The 27,039-nt window shown below is 38.4% G+C and overlaps 2 protein-coding genes across 2 annotated transcripts in view; both read left to right on the top strand.

The window, feature by feature from the left end:
• Positions 1–6,018: 6,018 nt before the first annotated feature.
• LOC132189314 (uncharacterized) lies at positions 6,019–12,311 on the top strand. Its single transcript, XM_059603994.2, has 3 exons — positions 6,019–6,830; positions 10,667–10,922; positions 11,579–12,311. Exons 1-3 carry the CDS (start codon positions 6,483–6,485, stop codon positions 11,962–11,964), a joined length of 990 nt encoding a protein of 329 aa, XP_059459977.1. The 5' UTR covers positions 6,019–6,482; the 3' UTR covers positions 11,965–12,311.
• Positions 12,312–13,643: 1,332 nt separating this feature from the next.
• The window catches only part of EMB2410 (embryo defective 2410), a 30,109-nt gene continuing 16,713 nt past the window's right edge, over positions 13,644–27,039 (top strand). The window contains exons 1-6 of the mRNA XM_059604909.2: positions 13,644–13,792; positions 14,187–16,214; positions 21,729–21,927; positions 22,029–22,088; positions 23,602–23,706; positions 25,748–25,888. Coding sequence (XP_059460892.2) covers positions 14,308–16,214; positions 21,729–21,927; positions 22,029–22,088; positions 23,602–23,706; positions 25,748–25,888 — 2,412 coding nt within the window. The 5' untranslated portion in view covers positions 13,644–13,792; positions 14,187–14,307. The remainder of the gene's footprint in view (positions 13,793–14,186; positions 16,215–21,728; positions 21,928–22,028; positions 22,089–23,601; positions 23,707–25,747; positions 25,889–27,039) is intronic.

The following is a 27,039-nucleotide window of genomic DNA, read 5'->3' as shown; positions in this document are numbered from 1 at the left end:
TTGACGACCTCCGTTTGTCCGTCCGTTTGTGGATGGTTGGCGCTGTTGAAATCGAGTTTTGTGTGCGACATCTGCCATAAACACCGCCAAAAGTGGCTAAGGAACCATGTGTCGCGGTTGGAAACTATGGACAATGGTAGTCCATGGAGGCGATAGGCCTCTCTAAAGTACAATTGTGCCACATTTACTACATCAGAGGTCTTCTTACAAGCAATAAAATGCACTATCTTAAAGAATCTATCAACTATCACAAAGATGGAGTCATTATCTTTTTGGGTCCTTGGTAAGCCCAACACGAAGCCCATGCTCACATTAGTCCATGGCCTTTCCGAAATAAGAAGGGCATATATAGCCTGACATTAGTAGCCGTCCCCTTGGACACTTGACATACGCAACAAATCCTCACAAGTTTCTCCACCTTTTTCCTTAAGCTCAGCTAATAGAATTGCTCTGCCACCAATTGGATTGTCTTATCCCGCCCCATGTAACCTTCATTGTGGCGCTCGTGAATAATCTTCAGACGTAGACTACCTTCGGGGATGCAAATTTGAGTGCCTTTGAAAAGGAACCCATTATGCAACCCAAAATCTCCCATTACTCTAGAAGACACATCACTGACAATAGGACCAAAAAATGGATCAATAGAAAATGAATCTTTTAACAATTTAAAACTGAGTACCTTCGAGTTCATGGTCGTCAATAGTGTTGTTTTCCTATTGAGGGCGTCGACCAATTTGTTCAAAGCCGCTGATTTGTGCTTGATGGTGAATGATAATTGATGCACATATGTGGCCCATTTGGCATGTCGAGATGACAATTTATCTTAACTATTTACATGCTTCAGCGCTTCGTGATCTGAGTACAAGATAAAGTCGTTGTAGGTGAGGTATGAGCTCTAATGTTTTTGTGATTGCACCAACACATGGAACTCCATGTCATAGGTGCTATAGTTGAGTTGTGCTCCCTTCAACTTTTCACTGAAATATACAACTGGCTTACCTCCTTGACTGAGTACCGCTCCAAGGCCTACCTTAGAAACGTCACAATGCAATTTAAAAGGCAAGTCGAAGTATGGAAGGACAAGTAATGGGGTTGTGGTCAATTTGAGCTTGATCAACTCAAAGGCGGTAGTAGCTGTGTCCCCCCAAGAGAATTTTCTTGCCTCATACACTCAGTGATTTGCACAATTATAGTGTTGAAATTATGAATGAAGCGTTGACAGAATGACACCAATCGATGGAAGCTTCGGACCTCATGTAGAGTAGTGGGAATAGGCCAGTTTTGGACAACCTCCACTATCGACCACCGCCAACCCATCCTTGGACACCACATAACCAAGGAAAAGAATGGAGGCCACCATAAAGGAACACTTGGAGTGTGCCGCATAAAATTTCTCCCTACACTGCACAAGTAATACATCACGTACATGTCGGATGTGCACCTCATGGTCGGAGCTGTAGATAAGGATGTCATCAAAGTAGACTACTACAAATTTCTCAATAAAAAGGTGAAACGTATGATTCATAACTCGCATGAATATGCTCGGAACATTAGACGACCTGAATGGCATCACCAATCATTCGTAGAGCCCCTCTCGCATCTTGCACGCGGTCTTTCACTCATCACTAAGCCGCACCCAAATCTGGTGGTACCCACTCTTCAAGTCAAGAATTGTGAATACCGTTGCTCCACTCAAATGATTAAATAAATTATCCAATCGTGGAATAAGAAATATGTACCTTACTGTGGTCTTATGACTGGAGCCCTAGAAAGAAACTTAGGCTTTGATACCAATTGATGCGGCGTAGAACTCATGATATGCAAGAATAACAATAAGAAGAAGGAATAAATACTTCTATGATCCTGATACTATCAACGACTCAAAGAAATCTTCTCTAAATGCTAAATGCTCTCTAGGGTTTGAAGGAAAATAATGAAGAAACTCAACTCTAAGTATTCTTATTGAAGAGAACTGAATAATAATCAAAAGCTACGTTCTAGGGTCTGTAATACATGTATTTATATGTCCCCAAATCCTAAACCTAAAAATAATACGAAATAGATTTGGATTAGTAATCCTACAAGGCTTGTCTGGACAGTCACTAACAAAGTGCGTAAAAATAACATAGGTGTGTCCGGACAGCTAGAGGCCCTGTCTAGACAGGCTTTCTCGAGACTTCAATATTGATGACTTGTCTTAACATGCAGGATCCATGTTCGGACACAAATTCCAGAAACTCTGAATTACTCCCCATGTCCGGACACGGATGTCATGTCTGGACACTGCGATGGTATTATGACTCCTTAGAGTCCCTTCACACTCACATTTGCCCGACTCTTCCTCATGAAGTCCCAAGCACTCCGATCTACATTAGTTACCCAGTTATTTTTTGTGTTGTGTTTGAGAGTTCAACCCGTTTATCTAAACGAGTCATGTTCGTGTTTAGGTTAATCGGGTGACAGGTCATTACGGATCGTAATCGTGTCGACCCACCAACCCATTTTGCCACGCCCAGAGTTTTACATACATTTAAAGTACTAGCAGCAACTTTGCTTAAGTTTGCCTTAAATTTGGAGAACTAAGTTACATTTTGCTTCCCTATTCAAATAAACTCCATAGTAACTCCCATTATCTTTTTTTTCTATACCATTTTATCCTTTAGATTTAGATAACTAAGATACTTTTTGCTTCCTTATTTAAATAAACTCCACAATAAATTTTTTTTATCCTTTCCCTTTATGCTTTAAATATTCTTTTAAATAAATGTTAGGGGAAAGAGAGAGAGAGAGAGAGAGAAAAAGTCATTTAAATATTATTTCAAATAAAATGACAGGGAAAAGAAAGATGAAATAGAGGAAAAATAAAGCTTTTTTTTTTTTTTTTTTTTTCTAAATAAGAATAATAATTGTAAGGAAAGCAAAAGTGCTATATTAGATCTAGGGTAATACTATAGCACTTTTGGTTCATTTGGGTTTTTATTGGTTTAGGGAATACTAATATTACATCCGGGACGTAGAATGTTTATTCAATTAAAAAAAAAAAGATAACTTTTATTGAAAATATAATAAGGTGGAATGTAATAGTTGTGGAATAATGATTCCCACGGTTCATGAAGGAATGACTATCCCATAAATTGAGGAATATCTATTCCTCTCAATTATGGGCCATGAGAATAACTATTATAAGTGTTAGAGTATCTCTATATTTTAACACAAACAATATTTTATTCTACATTATTCTATTCTTAATATAGGCTATTCATTTTCCTAATGAAATAGTCATTACGCTTACCAAACCTACCCCAATAGAGTCTGTTGCAACAACTTTTTAAAAGTTTTTCATACATTTAAGGAAGTGATTGAGACTTAAAAAGTGTGTTTGATACGCGTAATATGATAGATTTTATTAGAAATAGAAAAGAAAAAAAAAAAAGTGGAATAGAACAATCTTGGTGTTAGAATATATGATAATAGCATTATTAACAGCCTCATCAAATTTTACTCACCAAAATAACCAAAAGTACAATTTTCTCTATTTTAATTACTCACTTTTTTAGAGCATCTTTAACAGTCTCCATATTTTAACAATTTACTTTCACTATTCTATTTAAATATTATTTTTCAAATATTTGTTTATTCTTTCTTTAACTATTAAAGAAAGAGAGAGAAACATAAATGCAAAAAGGAGAAAGAGAAACCATTTTTTTATTCAATTGGTGAGTGAATAGTAATTCGCTTACTATTTTTATTTTTTATTTTTTCCATCAAAGTGGTGTGACTGAAAATGAGGTTTTTTAGGCATTTTTACCAAATTGTCTCATCAAAATAACCAAAAAAAGGTTTTGGTGAGAGCATTCTTAGCAGCTTCACTAAATTTTACTCACCAAAATAACCAAAAGTATACTTTTTTCTATTTTAATAACTTACTTTTTTAGAGTACTTCAGCAACCTCACTATTTTAACAATCCACTTTAACTATTCCATTTAAATATTCTTTTTCAAAAACTTCTTTATTTTTTATTTTTTTTTAACTTTTTTCAAAGAATAGGAAATGAGAGAGAAAATTTATATTATTTCTCATTCATTTGGTGAGTGAATACTACTTACTATCTTTAGTAAGTACTATTCATTCACCAAACCAAAATCGTTATTTTGGTGAGGCTGTTGGAAAGTGTTTTTTGTGATTTTTAAAGATTTGACTTACCAAAATAATCAAAAAATAAGGAGTGCATCTTCTATGCGATCATTGCACAAAACCCCTCATTTGTGCCGCCACTAAAAAATGGACAAATCAACTTGGAACAAAGTAAGAAAACTCATGCAAAACACTAGATTATTTCTTCCTAATAACCAAACCTCACACAAATGAAAATATAGACAACACCCTTCCCAACCATCACCGCCACTCGACGCCTGATCCCACCGGTGCTGCCCATCTCAGATTGCGCTGCCGTCACCTAATCCCAACCGTCACCGCTTAGAGCTACCAAGAAGAGAAAAAGAGACTGAGAGAGAGGAAGAGAAAATCCACACAAGGCCAAGAAGGGCAACGCTGGTGGAGAAGATCTCTGGCGCTGGTGAAGAAACACACAAGGCCAAGAAAACCCCACCGCCATCTGAGAGAGAGAGAGACTAAGAGAGAGGGCGAGAGATACCCTGAGAAAGACTCAGATCACTGTAGATCTGATTCCGCCGCAACCACTAGAACCCCACCGCCCATGCATCATTGGTCAGAGCAACCGAGAGAGAGAGAGGGAGAGAGATACCGGCCAGCGTGGCTAGATGCGACGAGGATGACGTCTGGCGTGGCGGACAGTGGGGGAGGGGAGGCAGGCGGTAGGTGGAGATTGTGTTAGTAGGGTTTTGTTTTTAAGAATAAAAAATGATGAATCATGTGTTTTGTTACACATGTTATTATTTTGTTCCCAGGTGATGTGTCAGCTTATGAATGGTGGGCACAAAACCCTTGCTTTGTGCAAAGACCGTATTGAAGTTATACTAAAAAATATGGTTAAATTCACTTTACCCCCTGAAGTTTCAGAGATTTTTTAATTCGAACCACAATGTTTAAAAATTAGCAATGTACCCCCCTAATGTTTCAAAAATTTTCAATTCAGACCATCCGTTACTAATTTTCGTCTAATTGAACAGAAATCATCTCACGTGTATCTCACGTGAGATTTTGATGCCATCTATTCCAATTATGCCCTCATTAAAACCTATAAAATTAAGTAATTATCCTCAATTTCATAGGTTTTAATGAGAGTAATTACGTAATTTCATAGGTTTTAATAAGGACAAAATTAGATTATAGGGCATCAAAATACCACGTGAGACGCACGTGAGATGATTTCCATCCAATTAGACGAAAATTAGTAACTGAGAGTTTGAATTGAAAATTTTTGAAACATTAGGAAAGTAAATTGCCAGTTTTTAAATATTGAGGCTCGAATTGAAAAATTCATAAAACTTCAAGGTTGTAAAGTAAATTTTCTCCTAAAAATTAAGCTTAGTGAGACTTCAAAGAATGCTCTGAGGGTGCAAATTGTGCTCTACGGATCTAATACTTATAATTGCCATCCTCATTCTCCATGAGTAATAATTATTCCTACCTCAGCCATGAAATTTGCTATAATAGGTTATTTTTATTCTTTTTAAAAATAAAAATAAAAACTATTCATTTTACTAATCCCATTTGTTTTTTTTTTTTATTTATTTTTTTTAAAATTTTAATATAAATATGGGCTGGAGATATTCAGGAATCCCATTTGGGTCCACCTACGGTCGGTGTGACTTGACTATCCGGTACGTATGGGTTAGGGGAATTCCACGTGTCTGAATACTAAAGCTTGTGATTAAAAAATAAGTCAAATAAAAAAAAAAAAAAGGAAAAAAAAGAAAAAGAAAAAAGCACCGTCTTTTGCAATTTCGAGAAAATATGTTGCAAAGTTCGTAATTGTAACGCAATTGAAGTACCGTTGGGTAAAAACAAAACCCTATAAATTTTCCTCTTTCTTCCTCCTCCCGTTGCGTTATCTTCTCTCTCAATCTCAGCCCTACTTCTCTGCAAACACAACAAACTTTGATCGCTCTCTCTATTAACTTCTCTTTTTTTCTGAATCTTCCTCTCACCGAACCCTAATCTTTTATCCCTCCCCAGCGTTCACAAGTCACAACCATCGCCTAATCTTTGATCTTCGAGGAACCCTCGATTTTTTACATCAATTTTATTTGTCGAGACAAAATTTTCTTTCAGAATTGTAATATTATCCCTTTTTATTTTTGCCAACACAGTATATATAAATTTATAATAGTATTTTTTTTTTTTTTGGATAAGATTTTGCTTGATCGAAACCCTAAAACTATAAGGAGCTCCTCTCTGATTCGATTTCCTAGAAATTTACGCAAAATTATACATTTCGCTTCCCTCAGATTCTATCTTTCGTTTACACTCTTGGGGCCGATCTGGGAGCCGAGCAGATATGGTGGGCGGTGGAAGCAGGAGAGACGATGGTTCGATGGTGATCAACAACACCAACGTGTTCGCGGCGCTCGAGACTCTGCGGAAGAAGAAGAAGTCTGATAAGGACCGCAAGAGCGGCAGCAAGGCCCATTCCTCCAAGGCCCACTCCGCCTCGGCCCAGGCCGATCCCAAGGAGCCTGAGCGCCAGGTGTTCTGGACCCCTGCCCCGTTGACTGTCAAGTCCTGGGCCGACGTCGACGATGAAGACGACGAAGACTACTACGCCACTGCCGCCCCGCCACAGACATCCTGGGGCGCGGCGGAGGAGGACCAGCAGCAGAGTAAAGGGCAGGACAGCCACTTAGAGGTGGGGGCGTTTTATTTGCTTTTGTTGCTCTATTTGTATGAGTTGGTGATTGTAGCTCTATGTTTATTGTTCTTTCTATGCCTTCAAAATTTGATTTTGTTGCCTGATGATGGTGATATGGATCCTCCGCGTCAATGCCTTAACATTTTACTTTTTGTGTGTTGTTTTTTCATAAATGTTGTAAGAATGCTTCGTGGGTTGGTCGCTGTTTTATGCACGCTTGTCAAATCGCGAATCAATCTCAAAAATTTATTTTGTATAGCGTATAGCGAATTGTGTCGTAAACTCCATACATGACTTTTGAAATGAGGAGCTGCCTCGTGGCTATGAATGGAGGAAGTGGGTGTTGGGATTATTGTTGGATCCTAAGTTAATGGCCAGAAAATCTAAAATATTGTATCACCTATTGTAAGATACAGAAACACATGTGAAAATTTATGAAGAATAATGTCTGCATATTGTGAAAAGAAGGCATAAATCAATTCATTGAAATTTATGTAACTATATTAGGGTTGAAGCTCAAAAGGAGAAGCTCTCACTTGTGGTATACAAGTCAAAAAGATGTATGACAAGATTAAGGTTTGAATCCTTGAAACACTAAAATCTATTTATTATGAAGTTTTTGATAAGTATATTTTTCTTTCTTAAGTTGCCAGACTTTAAAGAAATTTGCATTGCAAAAATGTCCACAATACATGTTATACGGAGTACTAGACTAGACATAAAGTAGATATTTCTTAATGAAAAAATCAAAAGCAATATACTTTCAAACTCAATGCAGAGATGAGCCTAAGTTGCATCTTGTAAGTTGGAATCAAGTTTGTTGTCCCTTGCGCTCCGGTGGTCTTGGCATTCGGAATATGCATCAGTTTAATCAAGCTCTCTTAGGGAAATGGCTTTGGAGATATGCGAATGAGAGTGAGGCTCTTTGGTACAAGATTATCAAAGCTAAGTATGAAGGCCGGGATGGTGGGTGGTGCACGAAGGAGGTTTTGGGCTCTATGGTGTCGGCTTATGGAAGCATATTCGACAAGGTTGGAACTTCTTTGCCAAAGGTATTCGGTTTGAGGTGGGGGTGGATTCGAAAGTTCGTTTCTGGCATGATATTTGGTGTGGGGAAAATTCTTTGAAGCATGCCTTCCTGTCCCTGTTCAGTATTGCTAGATACAAAGAAGATTGGGTGAAGGATAACTTTACTTGGAGGAATGAGGTTGTCAAGTGGAATGTCATTTTTGTGCGGCCCGTCCAGGATTGGGAGACGGATATGGTTTTTTCTTTCTTTGATCGGTTGTACTCTTGCAAGATTTCCCTAGGTATTGTGGATCGTATTCGCTAGACCTCGTCTAAGAAGGGTAAGTTCGAGGTTAAGTCGCTCTTCAAGGCCTTGTCCAACTTTGATGATGAGGTGTTTCCTTGGAAGAGTATCTGGCGTACTAAGGTGCCTCTGCGAGTGGCTTTTTTCCCTAGACAAAATTTTGACTCACGATAATTTGCGTAAGAAGAACCTTGTGGTAGTGGAATGGTGTTGTATGTGCAAGAAGACCGGAGAGTCAGTCGATCATCTTCTTCTTCACTGTGAGATTGCAAGTGCTTTTGGCATACTATTTTTAGTGGGTTTGGGTTGCTTTGGGTCATGCCTTGCAGGGTAAGGGACTTGTTTGATTGCTGGTGATCGGGAGGGTGTTCTCGAAGTGCAGTGGTGTGGAAGATGATCCCTCTTTGTCTTATGTGGTGTATATGGAACGAAAAAAATGCTAGATGTTTTGAGAATTCCATTAGGACTGTAGAGGAACTTACTCTTCTTTTCTTTTTTACTCTTTATTCTTGGACGGCCGCTTGGCTTGCTCCTTTAGTAATCAGTTTTTCTGACTTCCTCTTTCATTTCTCTCCCTCTTAGGCGCCCTCTTTTTATACTTCCCTTGTATGTGGGTTGCACCCTTTTGCGCTTTTGCTTTATATCATTATTACTTATCAAAAAAAAAAAAAAAAATGCAGATATTATCCTCATCATCTTACAAGCCATCGGAGTTGGGGAGCTCCAAGAGCTACTGTTTTGTGGATTAATGTAAGTGGGTCTTGCCCAAGAAAATGAGAAAAAGGTATGGGGAAAATAGCTTGCTTGAAGAAGCCAAAATTGTTCCCCAAAAAAGATTGATTTTTTGACATTTGGGTCCATCTAGATTTGAGTCAGATTCATAAGATCTTGTTGGATCTTTTGTAGAATAGGAATCATGTGTACATGAGATTGTATCACAATAACTGTATCGCACAATATGCCCCTTGTATCGCATGAGAACCATGGCCATAATACAAAGGCACGATATTTACCACTTCAGCTTCGATATGATATGTATTGTGCAATCTTAGCAACGATGATTTTATGTTTCTCAATATGACGTTTGTGCAAATGTATTTTTTTACTAGTTAAGAGGCTTATGCGGTCATTAAATTTTAAATATGTTTTGGTTGTGTGCTTTGTCATATTTATGCTTTTTTCTTGTTAAAAATGTTTTGTTTTACGATTTTTTAGTGGGAGTAAGGTTATAAATTATAATCCTTTTCGACTTGTGTGAATGCGTGGTTATGAAGGCATGCTTGAGAAAGACCATAGTTGATGATGTACCAAGGTCTATGGAATTTGGAACACTTCCACAAAGTTGATGGATGGTCCTAAAATATTGTTAACAAGATATGGCAGCAATAGATTGTAGAAGAGAATGGCTTATATTGTAGTTTGTTTTGAAGGAATGGCCTAATCAGTATCAGTGAGCTTTTTCATTGAAGAGATTTTGGTGACTTAGACAAGTGGATTAAAGTATAGCCACATGGTCGTACAAGTGGCTGATGGAAGTGGTTTGAATGGAATTATCTAGTTACAGTAGAAGTACAGTCAGAACTAGTGTTTTCTTTCTTGTTTTTTGATGGTGGGGTTAGTGGCAGTTTTAGGGTGGTTATAATGGTATCACGTTGTTTACCTTTTTCTTTTGGAGCAGGAATGTATTCAATAATTTCTGATGGCATATGGTGTGTTCTCATCTTTGTGAGTTGTACAATTTTCTGACATAGTTTTGTAAATGTAAACTAATTGCACAAACAATTAATAAGTCTGAAATATCTTTCCATTGCAAATGAATGTTGCAGATTATTGTTTCATGTAAGAGAAATAAAACTCTTATCGCATCCTCTTGGGTGTTGTAGTAGGAGTAGCACAGTTCTTAACTTTTAAGTGCAGTAATGTCAGGCTTCCTTAATACATTGCTTTGTTTGATTTGGGATCAATTACTAGACATAATGAAATTTAAAGGCTTCATGATAGCCGTGCTGAATGGTTATGACACGAGCTGTTAGGGAATTTTGTTTTTTGTTTTTCTTTTGCTGTCTGTAGTGGTAAGATTTAGCTTTTGTTTTATAGAATCAACTTATTTTTCAAATGATTCTGCTTATGCAACTGCAAATAAATTCATTATTGCTTGCTATAAAAATGGGAAAACCCAAGGGTTTGGCCTAGTGGTTGAGACTTGTGGTCTTTGGGAGTATCACCCCATAGATCCCAAGTTCGAGACTTGCTAGGTGCAAACTTCCCCTAGGGGCTACACCCCCTGGTGTTAAAGCCATCGATTTGCCCTGATCCGTGTAGGGAAACTTTCGAGGGTGCAGTGCACGGGTTCGAGGTTTACTCTGCAGGGGTGGGTCCGAAGGGCCATACTTTGTTGAGGTTTCCCGTCTTAAAAAAAAAAAGAAGAAAAGAAAAAAAGAAAAAAAGAAGGGAATTGCTGATGAAAATTAGTGTTGTTTTCTGTACTGAAATTATAAAATGCTTGCCTCTATGATTACAGGAAACTGAGAGTGAAGAAGATATTCTTGATGAAGGCGATGATGATGTAGAGGATGAACATGACCATGAACCAGAGGTTCCAGTGCACCCTGAACCAGTGGTGAAGAAAACTCCTGAAGTTTCTGAGCCACCTAAGGAGACAGAGAGGCAGCTTTCGAAAAAGGAAAAAAAGAAGAAGGAGCTTGCAGAACTTGAGGCCCTTTTGGCTGATTTTGGAGTTACCCAGAATGAGAGCAATGGTCAAGATGAGTCGAGCGGTAAATGTGGCCTATTATCTGTTAATGAAACTCTGTCTGATGCTCTTTAATTGTACGCCTATTTTAGTTTCCTGCTTAAAAGTGCAAAGTTTGTTCTGCATTCCACTTTGCACTTTCTCTTTTTTGGTCTTTTTAACTTGAGGTCTAAGAAACTATAAAAAGCTGAATCATGAATTATCTTGTTCCAAGAATCGACGACTTGTCAAAAAAAAGAACCTAACAAAGTCTTTTCTAGGGTTATGCAATAGATGTCTCTCTCTCACTCACACACAAAAGCACATAGCGGCATATGCATGTGCATGTCTCTGCATGTGTGGATGCATGCATGGTGAACCACAACCTTTGAAGCTTAGGGTCGGTTGTCATATTGAGGTCCTTGAATGACCACATGTATTCTGTAATTTCAGGAATAGTTTCTAAGATACAAAATGTTTGAGATATGAATACTTGGGTTTATTAGAATCTCGTATTATCATGTGAGTTACTCCTCATGTTTTGGGTTTTGATTTTTTTATAGTAGTTATTATTTTTGGTGTGATGATAGTTATGCATTCTAAGATGTATATCAGCCCATAAGCATTTGGTTATCCTTTCTTATGAACAAATAATGTTTACATCTCGTCTAAGCAAATGATTTTCTTGACTTGCATCTTTAGGTGCTTCACAAGAGAAGAAAGATGGGGAGGCTAACACAGATGGAGAAAAGAAGGAAAATGCCTCTTCAGAGTCCAAAAGCGCCAAGAAGAAGAAAAAGAAGGATAAAACTTCCAAGGAGGTGAAAGAATCCCAGGATCAGCCCAACTCAGAAGCGACCAATGGGCCAGATGAAGCTGCTGGTACTGAACAGACAGAGGAGGATGCATCTGGTGTTGATATGAAGGAGCGAATAAAGAAGATGGCATCTATGAAGAAGAAGAAATCTAGTAAGGAGATGGATGCTGCTGCAAAAGCTGCTGCTCAAGAGGCTGCTGCAAGGAGTGCAAGACTTGCGGCAGCAAAGAAGAAAGAGAAGAACCATTACAACCAGCAGCCAGTGCGGTAAACGATGTTTTTGTCGGCAGACCTTTCTTCAACATCTATATAGGAATACGCATCTCTTGATGTTCAGATGAAAGTACGAAATAAACTTGGCTCTAGTTTTGTGAAAGATGACATTTAGTTGTATTTCCGTGGACTGAAGGAGGTTTCTTTCTGGCTTTTTGGATCTTATGGTTGGTCAATTATCGTGGGACATTTCATTTTGACAGTTTTGCTCATTGAATATTCTTCCTTTGAAACTGGAAAGTAGTTCAACTTGGTAGCTCTGTATTTTTGTAGTTATTTCTTCCCATGTTCTTTTTTCTTATCTTATGGAATGAATCTTCGGCACTGAAAAATTATTATAGTTTCTTTGGAATCTTGTGTTACTTCTTTCTGAAAGAGTAATCCAAGCCTTTATGGGCCATGAGAATTGGAATTCAGCATTTAGGTTCCTTCTAACAACTCGAATGATGTCCATTTATCACTGATTTCGTTTTATGTTTTATGTTATGTTAATCGGTGAGAAAACTAGCTTTACTTTTTAGTGTCTTATGCAGAAAATATTTAGGTAATTTGGCTCAACAACACAACTCCCTAGTTTCTGTAAGCAACCTGGTGGTGTGCTTTTGTGGGGGATTGTCAAAGGGGTTTAATTTTGGGTGGATGATCATGTGGGTCTATTTGCTACTACAACTTGAGAACTTGAAGAATGGTGAAAAAAATATGAATGTGCCAATAATTGAATTTGTTCCATTTTTCAGTCATTAACTGTTAATATACTCAACTCCACGTGCGATTTTCCTTGAGCAACAACTCCATGTGCATTTTAGATCCCAACGGATTAATTATGTCCCTAAGAAGTTGCTAGGGAGTATCCTTTTTCCTGTCTTTTAATTTTTTAAAAACAATTCAGGAAATGGGGAAATTTCTAAGGTGGGTCTTTCCCACTATTAATCCAAGCAAAATAACGAAAATGAGAGTAATTGTGAATGTTTCCAAAAATTATGTAGGAAGCAACCTATTTTACGAGTTTATATGCTATGTAGTTAGCACTTTCGAAGGTCTTTCAAGCGGTCTAACTTTGAACAAATTGGAAAAAATCTAAACTTTATTGATAGTTAGAATTACAATGAGAGAATCTCCTTCTAAACAAATAGAATAGTAATCCTATGATTGATTAAGTGAAACTATATGCCAATGGTCTCCATGAACTTCTCCAACATTAACATTCACCAATAGTTTCATAATTAACTTACATCTTTTGTCTTTTATATTACCATACAATAATGTTTTTCACTTTTCTCTCGTAATTCAATTTTTTTTTTTTTTTTTTTTTAAATCTTTATATCAAATCAATAACTTCTCGTTATCATTCAAACAAAAAATTCACAACAAAAGCTCTTTTACCAAACGGGCTAAAAAGAAGTGTTCTTTTTTTTTTTGTTTGGGTGTGTTTTTAAAAAATGTTTTGAAAAGTGTGTTTTGTGGTTTTATATAATTATTATGCAATTAAGAATTGATTAAAAAGAGACCAGCTCAGCTCATTCATTACCAATCGTTGTTCAGTACGAGTTCAGATAAGGTCATTCTCGTCATTTCAAGGACTCCCCCCAGTGGCATTTTCGTCAACGAGACCCGGTCCGATATCCCCATTCCCCCGTACACAAAACCACCTGCAATTCAAGCAAAACAAAAGCCAAAGCGAAATATTCACAAAGAAAGAGCGGAAAGATAGTCCCGGAGGGAAAGGGAACTGAAACAAAACCCCCTATTCCAAGCAACAAAATCTCACTCTTCTTTCCCCTTTTATTTCACCTTCTCCGGGAAAATGCTCAATTCTTCCGCTTCAGGTTCTAATCTTCTCCTCCAAATCCTCCGATTCCATTTCATTTCCCATTCTACGTGTAATACGTAAACAAATATCACAATTCTATGCAACGTTTTTTAATTTTTTTTTTTCTTTTCTTTTATACTTGTTTGGCTGGTCAGAAAAGAAAACGCATGAAAGAAACGGTTTGAATATGTTTTCGTTGTTCTTGTGCCTTTTGTTTTGTTTTGTTGTTTGTTAATAAAAGTTGAGGCTGTTTTACGTTCAAGAGCAACGTAAGGTTCACGATTCAATGCTTTTCTAGTTTTATTTTCGTTTTGTTTTGTCAATTTTCTTGGCAATCCATTTACGTGATTATTGCTTAGTCTTTTTCCTTTTGTAAGGTTTAACTGGAAGTGGTTTTTTTACTTTGTTAGGGGTTTGAATGCTTGGCCGCTTTGTGATGCTATGAATTGTTTTGGGGGGGACTGAGAGCTGGTTCTTGGTCCCCGACGGATGAGTCGCCGTTTGGTGGAGTTATATATTTGAAGGGAGATAATGAGTGTAAAACTCCATTGCCCATTTCTTGGGACTTCGCTTGGTGGCTCTTCAAATGGTAGAAACAGAGGAAAGTTTGTTTATCTGAGCAGTAGAGGACAGCCTGTGAAAAGGGTCTTTCGCAGGTGTACATGTGCAAAACAGGATCCTTGGATAGCTCAGGTGATTAGGTTTTCGAATTTTTGTGGGCAAAATGTAGAGTTATTGAGGAGAGCCCTTAGGTCGAAAAATGGGTTGAAGGTGGAATGTGTTAAAGAGCCTTTTTCTCGAAGCAAGGCGCTAATTAGGTCATTGAGCCCCTTGTGGGAAGAGGGGTTACTTTTAGTTAGGTGTTCTGTGCTTGTGGCTGTGATATCTGGGGTATGCCTATTGGTATGGTATGGGCAAACAAAAGCCAGGGGTTTTATAGAAAGTAACCTTTTGCCCTCTGTTTGTTCAGCACTCAGTGAACATATTCAGCGTGAGCTTGATTTTGGTAAGGTCCGAAGGATTTCACCGTTGAGCATTACGTTGGAGTCGTGTTCATTTGGACCTCATAAAGAAGAGTTTACTTGTGGTGAGGTCCCCACTGTGAAACTTCGTGTTCTTCCTTTTGCAAGTCTGAGGAGGGGGAAGATTGTAATTGATGCAGTTTTGTCCCACCCAAGTCTCTTTGTTGTGCAAAAGAAGGATTACAGTTGGTTAGGGATACCCTCATCTGAAGGTAGTCTACAGAGGCACCTCTCAACTGAAGAAGGGATTGATTATCGTACAAAAACCAGGAGGGTTGCTAGAGAGGAAGCGGCTACTCGCTGGGAAAGGGAAAGGGATGATGCAGCTAGCGAAGCTGCAAAGATGGGTTACATTGTTTCTGAAAAAAGTCCGATTGTATCCGAAGTTGATGCTATAAAAGAGGATGTGATTCATTCAACAGCATTAACGGACTCCAAGTCTTTCTTATGCATGGATGAGAAGATGCACTGGAGGGATCATCACTGCATGGACACAGGAGTTGATTATGATATGAAGCATGCAGATTTGGAGAAATCATTTGGTATAAAGATTCCTGGTTTAGGGCTTAAATTCTGGTCTAGAGTGATAAAAGGGCCTAAAAAATACAAATTCAAGAGGAAGGCTAATGGAATTGACATTTCTGCTTCTGGTGTTTCTGCCAAAAGAAGAATTCTTGAGCGCAGTGCATTAGCAGCGGCTGCATACTTCCAGGGTCTATCAAATGGGAAGTCTGCTGAACTTTCAGAGGCATCTCGAGATTATGATGTTATGAACCTTGACTCACTTTTGGTGAAAAGTGAGGTTGATAGTCATGCTGACACTAATATGATGGGAAGTCGTGAAGAAATTTTAACAGTTGATACTCAGAATGCAAAACAATTCGGAGATTCTGGAATCAAGGACTGTACTGTAGGTAAAAATGGTAATTTTGTTCACAATCTATCTCCCGTGACTGTAAGAGATCAGAAAATCGGTGAAAATTTGCCATCAATAAAAGATGTTGCAGGAGCTGCTAACCCCGATAATTGTAATGTTAAAAATGAAGGTTTATGTGTTCATGATGAGATGTTCGGGAGTCAAAGAGGTCATACATTTGAAACTTCTACTTTGGGAAAGCTTGAGCCTTGGCTTTCAAAGTACCTTCCTGTTCCCATTTGGCCCCTAAGCCTAAAATCATGTTTGCCATCTTTCCCTAGGAATGTGGGGGAGCTGTTAACCTATCTTCTCATTGGTCCCTTGAAATCTCTGAAGTCAGGCATGGGTCTTAAGGTGGAAGATTTTGTTGCAGAACTTGATGATGGGTTCGATGTTGTGCAGAATGAAGGAATTCAGAAGATGCTTCCCGTTACATTGGATTCTGTCCATTTCAAAGGCGGAACACTGATGCTACTTGCATATGGTGACAGGGAACCTAGGTGAGGGCCAATTCTATTGTATTTATGTCTAATTTGTTCTCAAATGTAAGATAACCTTTTCACTGGCTTAGGTCACTAAACAATTTATACTGTTTCTTTTTGCTTTGCCTTTATTGAACCCAATTGCTTGTATTTTCACTATTTCCATTGAATTCTTAAGAGGCTGATTCCTGGTCGGACTGTTTTAATCAGTTGCCTTACGTGAACATTATAGTACAAAAAACATGGGAAGTTATAAAAAAAGAAAAAGAAAAAGGAAAATGATAAGCTTTAATCAACTGATATTGGAACTAATCTACATGTTAGCTGAAAGCTAGAATAGTCATGTTTGTTAGAATACTGACAATCATTGTATTGGCCAAGCTGAAATCAAATATGTGGTTCCCATATGAGATGGATGACAAGAAAACATGTCTCTTACTAATGAACCAATTTGGGTGATGAAGGTCTGCTTGTGTTATCATGCTGGCCAGAAGATCCAGCTGCAATCTATTTGTGATCATTTATAGTTAAATCACTTTCAAAGGTTTCAGCGCTTCAATCCAGATGGTCTTTGGCCTTGCCCTTGATGTAAGAGATTGATGAAACAAGTTATAAACTGGGAGAGCACAATAAATTATAGAATTTTCTTACAGCTTGGCCTTTGTAATGAAATTTTTTAAATGATTTAGAATTGATGGGAACAATTGTAGGACGCTTTAATTCAGACATTTTTCTTGGCTTTGGTAGGTTTTATTAAGAGGCGCATGTCCCACAGATTGACTTAAACCTATTTATATCTGCTTTACATTAAGCTGACAGCAAACCCATCATGCTTCTCATATTTATTGATGTTAAAAAACTGGTGAGGTGTCACAATATTTCCAAATGGGCATTGAAATAATTAGTGCTATTTGGTTGTGTGGGGTTGTGCAGATTTCTTTTAGATAATTTGTTGCCATATGTATACATGTGGGTGTGCATTTGTGTGTGTATTGATTGTTCCTAGCACCAAAATAGTTGATTATGGGTTTTAAGCTTTTACAGTTTTACTTCAGAGGTGTGTATATGAAACTTGGGTGAGTTTTTTTTTTTTTTTTGATAAGTAAACGCAATTTATTAAAAAGCGCAAAAGGTGCAATACAAGTACATACGAAGTATACAAGAGAAACCCCTAGGTAGAAGAAGAAAAAAGATCAAGAAAAACATGGAAACTAGAAATATTTATGTCAAATGCAGCTGTCAAATGATAAAGAGTCTTGAAAAAAAAATCCCCTTAATTCCTCCATCGGTTTGCGGTCTTTAAAACTCCAATAATTTCTTTCCCTTGAAAGACACCACGTAAGTTAAGACTGAACATCTTCCACATGGTGGCATTCTGAAGCCTACCAAAATGCCCTTTCCAGCAAGCGAAAAGGCATAACCCAAGCCAACCACCCTTCAAGGCTGAAGATGGTATTTTGTAGGGCACTAGCCGTCTCACAATGGAGTAAAAAGCGGTCCACTGACTCCCTACTCTTCTTACACATACAAGACCAATCAACCACAATGGCATGCTGCTTTCTAAGATTATCCATGGTTAGTATCTTCTCTAAGGTGGGCGACCAAGCAAAGAACACCACTCTCAAGGGAGCCTTATTCCACCAAATGCTCCTCCAAGGTAAATGAGTGTAATCATAGGGGACAAGGGCATTGTAGTATAATTTAACATCAAACAACCCTCTCTTGGAAGGTACACAACAAAGCTTGTCTTCACCTCTCTAAAGGAGTATAACAAATTGAATAGCGAGGTAAAAAAATCCACCTCCTAATCACGCGCTGCTTTGAGAAAATGAATATTGATGAGAGTCATTAGAGAACTTGAAATGATCTATACCACAGAAGCATCCTTACAATGAGGCAAACTAAACAAATCTAGAAAAGCTGCCTTGAGGGCATGCTCTGCACACCACACATCATGTCAAAATCTAATTCTGGAGCCATTACTGACCTCAAATCTAGTATGACTAGAAAACTCCCCAGAGCCCCTCTTGATATTCTTCCAAAGCACTACCTCCATATCTTATTGACCTCATTTGAACACCACCTACCCCATAGAATCCATAACCACTCTCCAAAAGGTCTGTCTTTCTTGAACATAATGCCAATGCCACTTTCCCAAAAGAGCTCGGTTGAAGAAAAGTAAATTACGGAACCCAGCCCTCCTTCAGAGATTGAAAAACACGCTTTAGACCAATAACCAAATGGAATTTGAACTCATTACCAATACCACCCCATAAAAACTGCCACTGCTTTATGTGGTTGGCAACACCAATCGAGAGGGGAAAAAGAGACATGAAGTAAGTAGGCAGATTAGATAAAGTACTTTTAATCAAGGTCACCCTCTCACCCTTTGACAAATGCATCCTCTTCCATCGAGCCAAACAATGCTCAATCTTCTCAATAAGAAGTTCTTGCCAATAGGATGAGGAGGATTGTGGAGAAGATCATTTCCAAGCCTCAGAATGCTTTTGTTAAAGGTAGGCAAATCCTGGATTCGGTTCTTTTAGCTATTGAATGTCTGGACTCGTATCCAGTCTGGCGAACCAAGGGTGCTTTGCAAGTTGGATGGAGAAGGCCTATGACCACATCAATTGGAAGTTCTTGCTATATTTGCTAAAATTGTGTGGTTTTGGAGAGAAATGGTGGTTTTGGATAGCACATTGTATTTTGTCGGTGTGTTTTTCCGTTTTGATTGACAACTCTCCTTCTGGTTTCTTTGGTAGCTCTCATGGGGGACCTCCTTTCCGTTTGTTATTGTTATGAAGGCTCTTAGTAGAATGATTTCCGCTACTATTCATCATGGCTCTCTCTTAGGTTTTTCTGTGGAGTATGGACTCTTCAAGATGGTCAACATATCTCACTTGCTATTTGTAGATGACACATTGGTTTTTTATGGGGCTAATTCTAACCATATTTGCTCCTTGCGAGCGCTACTTGTTTGTTTTGAAGCTGTTTTTGGTTTAAAGGTGAATACGGCCAAGTCAGTGTTGGTTCCTGTGGGCAATGTGGATAATGTGGTTGAGCTAGCTAGCATCCTAGGATCCAAGACGTCCTTCTCTACCTTTGAAGTATCTTGGCCTTCCCCTTGGGGCTCATTTTAAGGTCAAGTCTATATGGAACGGCATTGTCGAAAAAAATTGAGCGTCGATTGGCTAGTTGGAAAATAATGTATTTGTCCAAGGGAGGTAGGGTTACCCTCCTTAAAAGCACTCTTTCCAACTTACCCACGTACTTCTTGTCTCTTTTTCCCATCCCTGCCGCAGTGGCAAATCGCATAGAGAAGCTCCAACAAGATTTCCTATGGGGTGGAGTAGGTGAAGAATTTAAATATCACCTGGTTAGTTAGTCCAAAGTTTGATCTCCCATCTCTGAAGGAGGCATAGGGATTCACAACATGAGATTGTCTAATCAAGCCCTCTTAGGGAAATGGTTGTGGTGTTATGCGAACAAAGACGAGGTTTGGTGGAAAGCTGTCGTGGACGCCAAATATGGCTGCAATTGGGGCATGTGGTGCTCTATTGATTCCCCAAGGTCGTATGGGGTGGGACTTTGGAAGTACATCAAAAGGGGGCGGAGGTTCTTTTTGAGTCGTACTAGATTTGACCCGGGTGATGAGTCAAAGATTAGATTTTGGGACGATGTGTGGTGCGGCGAGGCAAGCCTCAAGGCAGCTTTTCCATTTCTATATAACATTGCTTATATGAAGGATTATTCGAGTGACACCCTTCAGTGGAACATCAACTTTGTCCATTTGGTTCATGATTGGGAAGTGGATATCCGGGCCTGTTTCTATTCTTTGTTGTATTCTTTCAGAGAAAGAAGAGGAGGGAAGGACAAGCTTTGGTGGTCCTGTCTTGCAAAGGGATCTTTGATGTTAGATCTTTTTACAAAATCCTAGCACACAAATACAATCCCTCTTTCCCTTGGAAGAGTATTTGGCAGACTAAGGCTCCCTCAAAAGTGGCCTTCTTTGCCTGGTTTGCGGCTTTGGGGAAGATTCTTACTATGGACAATCTCAGGAAACGACAACTTATCATGGTAAATTAGTGTTGTTTATGTAAATTGAATGGAGAATCCATCGATCATCTCCTCTTCCATTGCGAGGTTGCCAACGCCTTATGTAACACCATCTTCAGTCGCTATGGACTTTCCTGGGTTATGCCTAATAGAATGGCGGATTTGTTTGCATGTTGGTGGTCAGGGGCTAACCTTGGAGTGTGGCTATTTGGAAGATGGTGCCTCTTTGCCTTATGTCGATACTATGGAGGGAAATAAATGATAGGAACTTTGATAATCAAGAGGGCCTTAGAGGAGCTCAAGTTCTATTTCTTTTTTTTTTTTCCCTCTTTACTTGGACAACTGCTTATTCAGCTCCATTAGTTATCAACTTTTCAGATTTCCTTGTTCTCTTTCATCTTTCATCTTAGGCGTTTTCTTGTATATTCCTTGTGTACTAGGGTTGCGCCCCTTTACGCTTTTTGATATATACAACATTACTTATATAAAAATAATAATAATAATGCCACCCCCCTATAAATTTGGCCTTAAACGAAGCTCCCATCAAAAGGTCTAGATATTTAATGATTGAAATTTCTGAATTTCAATCATGGTGGAATTCTTCTCTCCTTGGCATTCTTCTAAAAGAGGTGGAATTCTTCTAAAAGAGGTACATTCAAGGTCAAGGCTCTCTTTCTCTCCTTGGCATGCTCGGAGGGAGGAGGTTCCCCTGGAAGAGTGTATGGCGGACACAGGCTCCTCCAAGGGCAGCGTTTTTTGCGTGGTCGGCGGTTTGGGGAAAATTCTGACCTTAGATAACCTCAGAAAGCGAAATGTGATTGTGGTAAACAGATGTTGGATGTGCAAGAAGAGTGAGGAGACGGTGGATCATCTTCTTCTTCATTGTGAGGTGGCGTCTGCTTTGTGGAGTGCCTTTTTTGGCCAGTTTGGGTTATCATGGGTGATGCCTGGTCGGGTGTTCGAGTTGCTAGCCTGTTGGTGGTCTGCAGGAAGGGGGGGGAGTGCTGCAGTCTGGAAGATGGTGCCTACTTGCTTTTTTTGGTGTCTATGGAGAGAGAGAAATAATAGGTGCTTCGAGGATGAGGAGAGGTCTTTCGAGGACATTATATCCTATTGTTTCCATACTCTGTATCTTTGGACTGTAGCGTTTGTTTTCCCGGTTTCGATTAGCTATGACGATTTCCTTGTACGTTTTTCCCTTTCTAGTTAGGTGATCCTCTTTGTATACTTCCAGTGTACTTTGGGACGCCTACGCTATTAATAAAATCAGTTACTTACTTATCAAAAAAAAAAAAAAAATTCTGAATTTAATTTTTGAGCTTAGAATCATGGTTCATTTGAGTGTATTTGTAGCTTGATTAAAATAGAAGTGATTATGGATGATATTGTCTGCTAGAAAATGAAATGAAATTGATTATGTATAATAACAAAATTCTGCAATTATGCAATAATTGAAGCACTTATGATTACATATAGAGAGATGGAGAACGTCAATGGACATGTGAAGTTTCAAAATCACTATGGTTGTGTGCACGTACAACTGAGTGGCAACTGTATGATGTGGAAATCAGATGTATTGTCTGAAGATGGAGGCTGGTTGTCCGCAGATGTTTTCGTTGACACTCTTGAGCAGAAATGGCATGCCAATTTAAAAGTTGCCAACCTCTTTGCTCCGGTAAGGTATACAGTGTAGTCAAAACTGCCAACACTCTGTTGCATGCCTTTTGGTTGAATGGTTTATTTATATGCCTTGTGCCTGTTTGTCTTTTTGTGCAGCTTTTTGAAAGGATTTTAGAGATTCCAATCTTCTGGTCTAAAGGAAGGGCAAGCGGCGAGGTTCCTTCTAATTCTTCTCCTTTCCATGTACCAATATCAAATGAGGATATATGTCAAATTTAGACCTCTTATTGTATCTGTATTAGAACTCTTTACATGTATCCCATTCTAAATTTTAACAGCTGCTTTGGCATTTAGTCTTTTGTTATGGGTTTTCTAATTTCCCCCTTAATTTGGACTTTAGTATGTTAGAAAATTTGTTGAAGCTCTTTTAATGCTTCCAAGTGGTTTTTGGGTTTTACTCAAGGAGAAAAGATGGGGGAATCTTTGTCTTCACATGTTTGCTTCTCAAAGGCATGCTTTGAGGGGTTTGATGGGAGTGATTGTTCCACTTTCAAATACCATATAATTGGGCTATAATGAGGAGACACCCTTTAGAGCTGAAAATGACTTCTCAACTCAATAAAAAAAAAAAATTCTTATCAAAAGATAAAGTGCCAATTTCTTGTTTGATTTTATTTCGAGCAAGATGTTTTAAAACATGTATACGCTAATAAGTAGTTTGTCTCCTTCTAACTAGGCGCTCTGTTAGTGATTAGTTTTTTCTGAATTTCTTATTCTTTTTTCTCCTTCTAACTAGGCCCTCTTTTTTTATACTCCCTGTGTAATAGGGTTGCGCCCCTCTGCACTTTTGATATATACAACATTACTTATCAAAAAAAAAAAAAAAAAAAAAAGAGTAGTATGTCTCTTGGACAACTTAAGTCTACTAAAGCTAAGCATTATTCCATATGTTCTATAATAAATGAGAATTTGTATACAACACACGTTTTAGTGAAAAAACAAAAAGACACATAACAATCTTCCTAAAGCCTTCAGGTGGGTTAAAATTTAAGGGTAATATGGGAATTAATGGATAAATGCTTTCATTTTCTGAAACTTTCATACATTTTTAGACAGCTCAAAAAGAAATCACTCCATTTGTTGTGGACCAGAGGGAATATACATTTTATGTTGGTTATTTGGAACATGAGATTTTTGGACCTTTTTTTCTTCTTCTTAATAAGTAAGCCAGCCACTATAGTTCATCTCTTCTCTTTTAGAGATATAATAGTTATTATGAGATAGCCTGCAGAGGTAATTCCCATTTCAATGTATTAGTTCAAATTTTGGTGGAATTAAACCATTTCATTGTTTAAGAAACATGTAAATTCTTTTTGGATGGTACACATACGCTGTAGAGAGGTTCTTAATTATCTTCCTTGAGTAGTACTAAGATGTTAGATAACTTTTTTTTTTTTTTTGATAAATAAGATGCTAGTACTAAGATGTTAGATAAATTTCAAGTAGATAACTTGAAATTGTAATTTGGCCATCTATTTTTTATTAGGTAACAGGAAAGAGAAAATTTAGATTTACTTTAACAAGGATATTTGTTTGGTTACCTTATTCACTTTCTCAATAAAGTTGATATAGTTGGTGATTCATTCAATGGCAAAGATTGCATTTTCTCCCATATTCTGGTCTAATTTGGGAAACTTTTGTGGACCACATCTACATGCTCTGATTTCAGGTTCACTTGTGCATGTCAAGGGGAGAATTGTTTCCTAATCTTCATGGGCAACTTGATGTGACGGGATTGGCCTTTCACATATTTGATGCTCCATCATCATTTTCGGTATGTCCTAGTTTCTTTTGTTGTTAAATGCCTGCCCCTTCTTGTCAGAGATGCTTTTGCAATGTTCCAGTATATCATAGTTTTAATATCTCTTTGTTGCTTGTTAGCGAGACAACTGTATTTGTGATGTTACTGGGTCATATACTTACACTTACCAAAACATGTAGAGTAAGATGAAAAAAGATTAGAAGTATTTGTCATATAATTAATTAGTTGTTCCAGAATCGATGGTCCAAGGATTGAACACAAGGGTGGCATTAAGGGTACTCGACACTCATAGTTATACCTGAATGTGCTAAGAGTTGACATAAGTGGTGAGGGAGGCAGCAAGTTGGGCCATCAAACGTTGTATGACCTCCATGGAGACAGTAGAAGTACTCTCAAAAGACTTAGACGTATAAGTATGGGACTTTGATTAGATAAGAGCACTCCATCCTCAAGTGGGATCATAAAATTTCCAACAAGGATAGAAATTTCCAACAATTTAGGTTGTAGGAAAATTGTTCTAATCCAGTTTCTAAAAGTATCATGTGTCTTTTAGCATGTGATCTACGCATTTTGTGCTATTGATGATTTGATTTTTAGGTGAACCGTTGGTGCGTAGGACTTTCATGGGTGCTTGGAGGTGATGTTTTGTTTATTGATGTTGTGGCATGAAGTACTATATCTTTTCTGGAACAAATTATGACCCCATGAACCTAAATTGATGCTTTTATAATTTTATATATCAGGAAATACAAGCCATTTGGTGAGAGTAAGTGTACTTTTTTACTAGGTGGAGAAGTTTAGATGTGGTGCCATTTCACAGCTTTTAAGTACTGGCTGTATTTTGTCATTCTATTTGTAGCTTTTGTGGTTTGGGTTTTCAAGAGTGCCGGTGGTTTTGGACTCGGCAGTAAACTCTTAAGGATACTCTGGGTTACTTCATTTAATATGTGGAGATTAAATTTGACGAGGATGATTGAATGAGATGATATACTTCTGTCCAAATCTCATATACTGAAAAAGGGAGGGTCTTTTGATCACCTGAAGAGATTTTTAGGCAGAATTGGAATGGTTTTTGCTGTGAAGATTGAGCTGTCAATAGAGAGTTTCCTTCATTTTCTGGGCTAAAATATATATTTTGCAGTCCATTGAAGAAAAAAAAAAAAAAAAAAAAAAAAAAAACTGACAGAATCCTGCCATTTTTGCTTCTCTGATTACTTATATTATATATACTTTTTTTTTTTTGCTTCTCTGATTAAATTGTCCAGTCATTTTTAGTGTTAAACTTCCCTTTTGAGGTACTTGGTTTGGTAAATAGCAGGATTTGAGATTGTGGCATTCCCCTTGTGTGGAAGAGTATTTGACTACTCTTGGGCTTAGGTTTAGATTCTATATGGATTTAAAAGGTTTTCTTATTTAGGAATGGGCATTTCAATGGCAATTCTTTTTTCATTGTTCTTGTTCGGTAATTTAGATTGTTTCTATTTTAAGCTTGATTTTTGGTTTGAAATTATGTTTTAGATTCAGATCTCTCTTTTATATGAAGGTTAGAGCAAGAAATGTTTTGGCATTTCAACAGATACCCCATAAGTGCTCTGACCCAGACAACGAGAAGAAATTGGCTAAGATGTGTTTGACATAGTCAATGACGACCAATGACTGTATCATTTATAGCTGGTGCAGTATAGGTAATACAGAAACTAGAGGAAGCTCATGTAAATCTACAGTTGGTGCTGGGATAAAAGACAAATGGCCTTGGGTTTAAGAAATAAATGGATCTACTGCTCTTCTAACCCAGTCCTAGTAATCTTTGTTAAGTCGTTTATCATCTTCCTACTACGCTTTAACAGCACAGTGATTTTCTTTATATTTGTTTCAGTCTAAGTTTGACCAGATTTAGTTGCTTCACAGTTGTCGTTATGATTGTTCATGCCATGCCATGCTTCAAGCTTATACTGATTACATTTGGTACCATTATACTGCATTTGAATTTGAAAAAAGATTCTTTTAGCAAGTTTTAACATATTTTGATGTATCCTACATGTCTTCAATGCAGGATATTTCAGCAAGTTTATGTTTCCGTGGTCAACGAATATTTGTACACAATGGAAGCGGCTGGTTTGGCAGTGTTCCTTTAGAAGCTTCTGGAGATTTTGGCATTCATCCTGAGGAAGGAGAGTTTCATCTAATGTGCCAGGTAATTCTTGCATTTACTATAGCCCTTGGCTTGGTATGAATGAAGCTGTAATGTTTTAGCTTTTTGGTGGTCAATACATCCCTTTGTAATGCTATATGTTGAGCATTGTAACAATACATTGCGAGCATTGTCTTGTTATATGTTGAGCATTTTCCATTTTTATTTTCTTCCCTGAATAGTAATGTAAGATATTCTCTCTCTCCCTCTCTAGAATGTCTCTCTCTCTCTCTCTCTAGACTCGGATGAATTTCAAAATTTGAATTTTTGAAAGTTTTTTTCTGCGATCGGTGGCGCGGCTGGTGCTGCGCGTTAGGGTTCGGCGTATGGAACGCAGATTCTCTTTTGAAGCCAAAACCTTCTGCCTTTCGGCAAAGGTTGGGTGTCCTAACCTTCGTCTGGAGGAGAGGAGAAAAGGTTTCGTGGGGTATATTTACGCGAGCATTCGGTGTTCGTCGTGGTTGGTGGAAACGGTGGAAGCGGCGATTCAGGTTCAGGTGAAGGAAGAAATTGCCAAATCTTACCGTGAGGGTGATAAGGCCACGATGGTCCACGGGGGAGGTAATAAGGCCGGAAGGTTCTTGGAGGTATCGGTGTTGGCTGAGGGTGGTCGTAAGGGAGTCATTTGGCTTCCGGAGGGACGTTTTGGGAGGGGCTGGCGGCGTTTCGCGGGAGAGCTTCGGCAACTGATGGCGGCACAGATCGAGTCGGATGGTACGGCGGAGTCGGGGGTTCCATCTTCGGCGGGGTTTCTAATGGATGGTCCTTCTTTGGGGGTCGATTCCAGGAGGTCTTTCGTGGATGTCCTTCGATCTTCTCCGGGCGTCGAGGCGAGAGCAGTTGAGTATCCGAGGTCTCTCGATTTGCTTCCGGGGTCGTTTTGTTGGGATTCGGAGTATGACGGTTTGGGGTTGCGTTCTGCCGTGGATTGCTCTGCGTTGGAGAGCATGTCTTCTCCTCTGGCGGAGGCGGCTGGGTCAGTGAGTTTGAGGAAGAAGAAGAAGGGCAAGATCGGTATTAGTGGATTGTTGAGGCTTCTAGGGCAAATCCAACGTAAGTTGGACCGGGTCCGTGCAGGGGTTGTCTCGAAGCCCAATCGCAGGAGTAAAAGGGTTCGTTTTTTGGGCCTATCAACTTCTGCTTTGGGTTGTGAT

Source organism: Corylus avellana, chromosome 9 (genome assembly GCF_965113065.1).
Source record: "Corylus avellana chromosome 9, dhCorAvel1.hap1.2, whole genome shotgun sequence".
NCBI lineage: Eukaryota > Viridiplantae > Streptophyta > Magnoliopsida > Fagales > Betulaceae > Corylus > Corylus avellana.
Note: the sequence above shows the minus strand (reverse complement) of the source record. Positions and strands in the feature narration are given on the sequence as shown.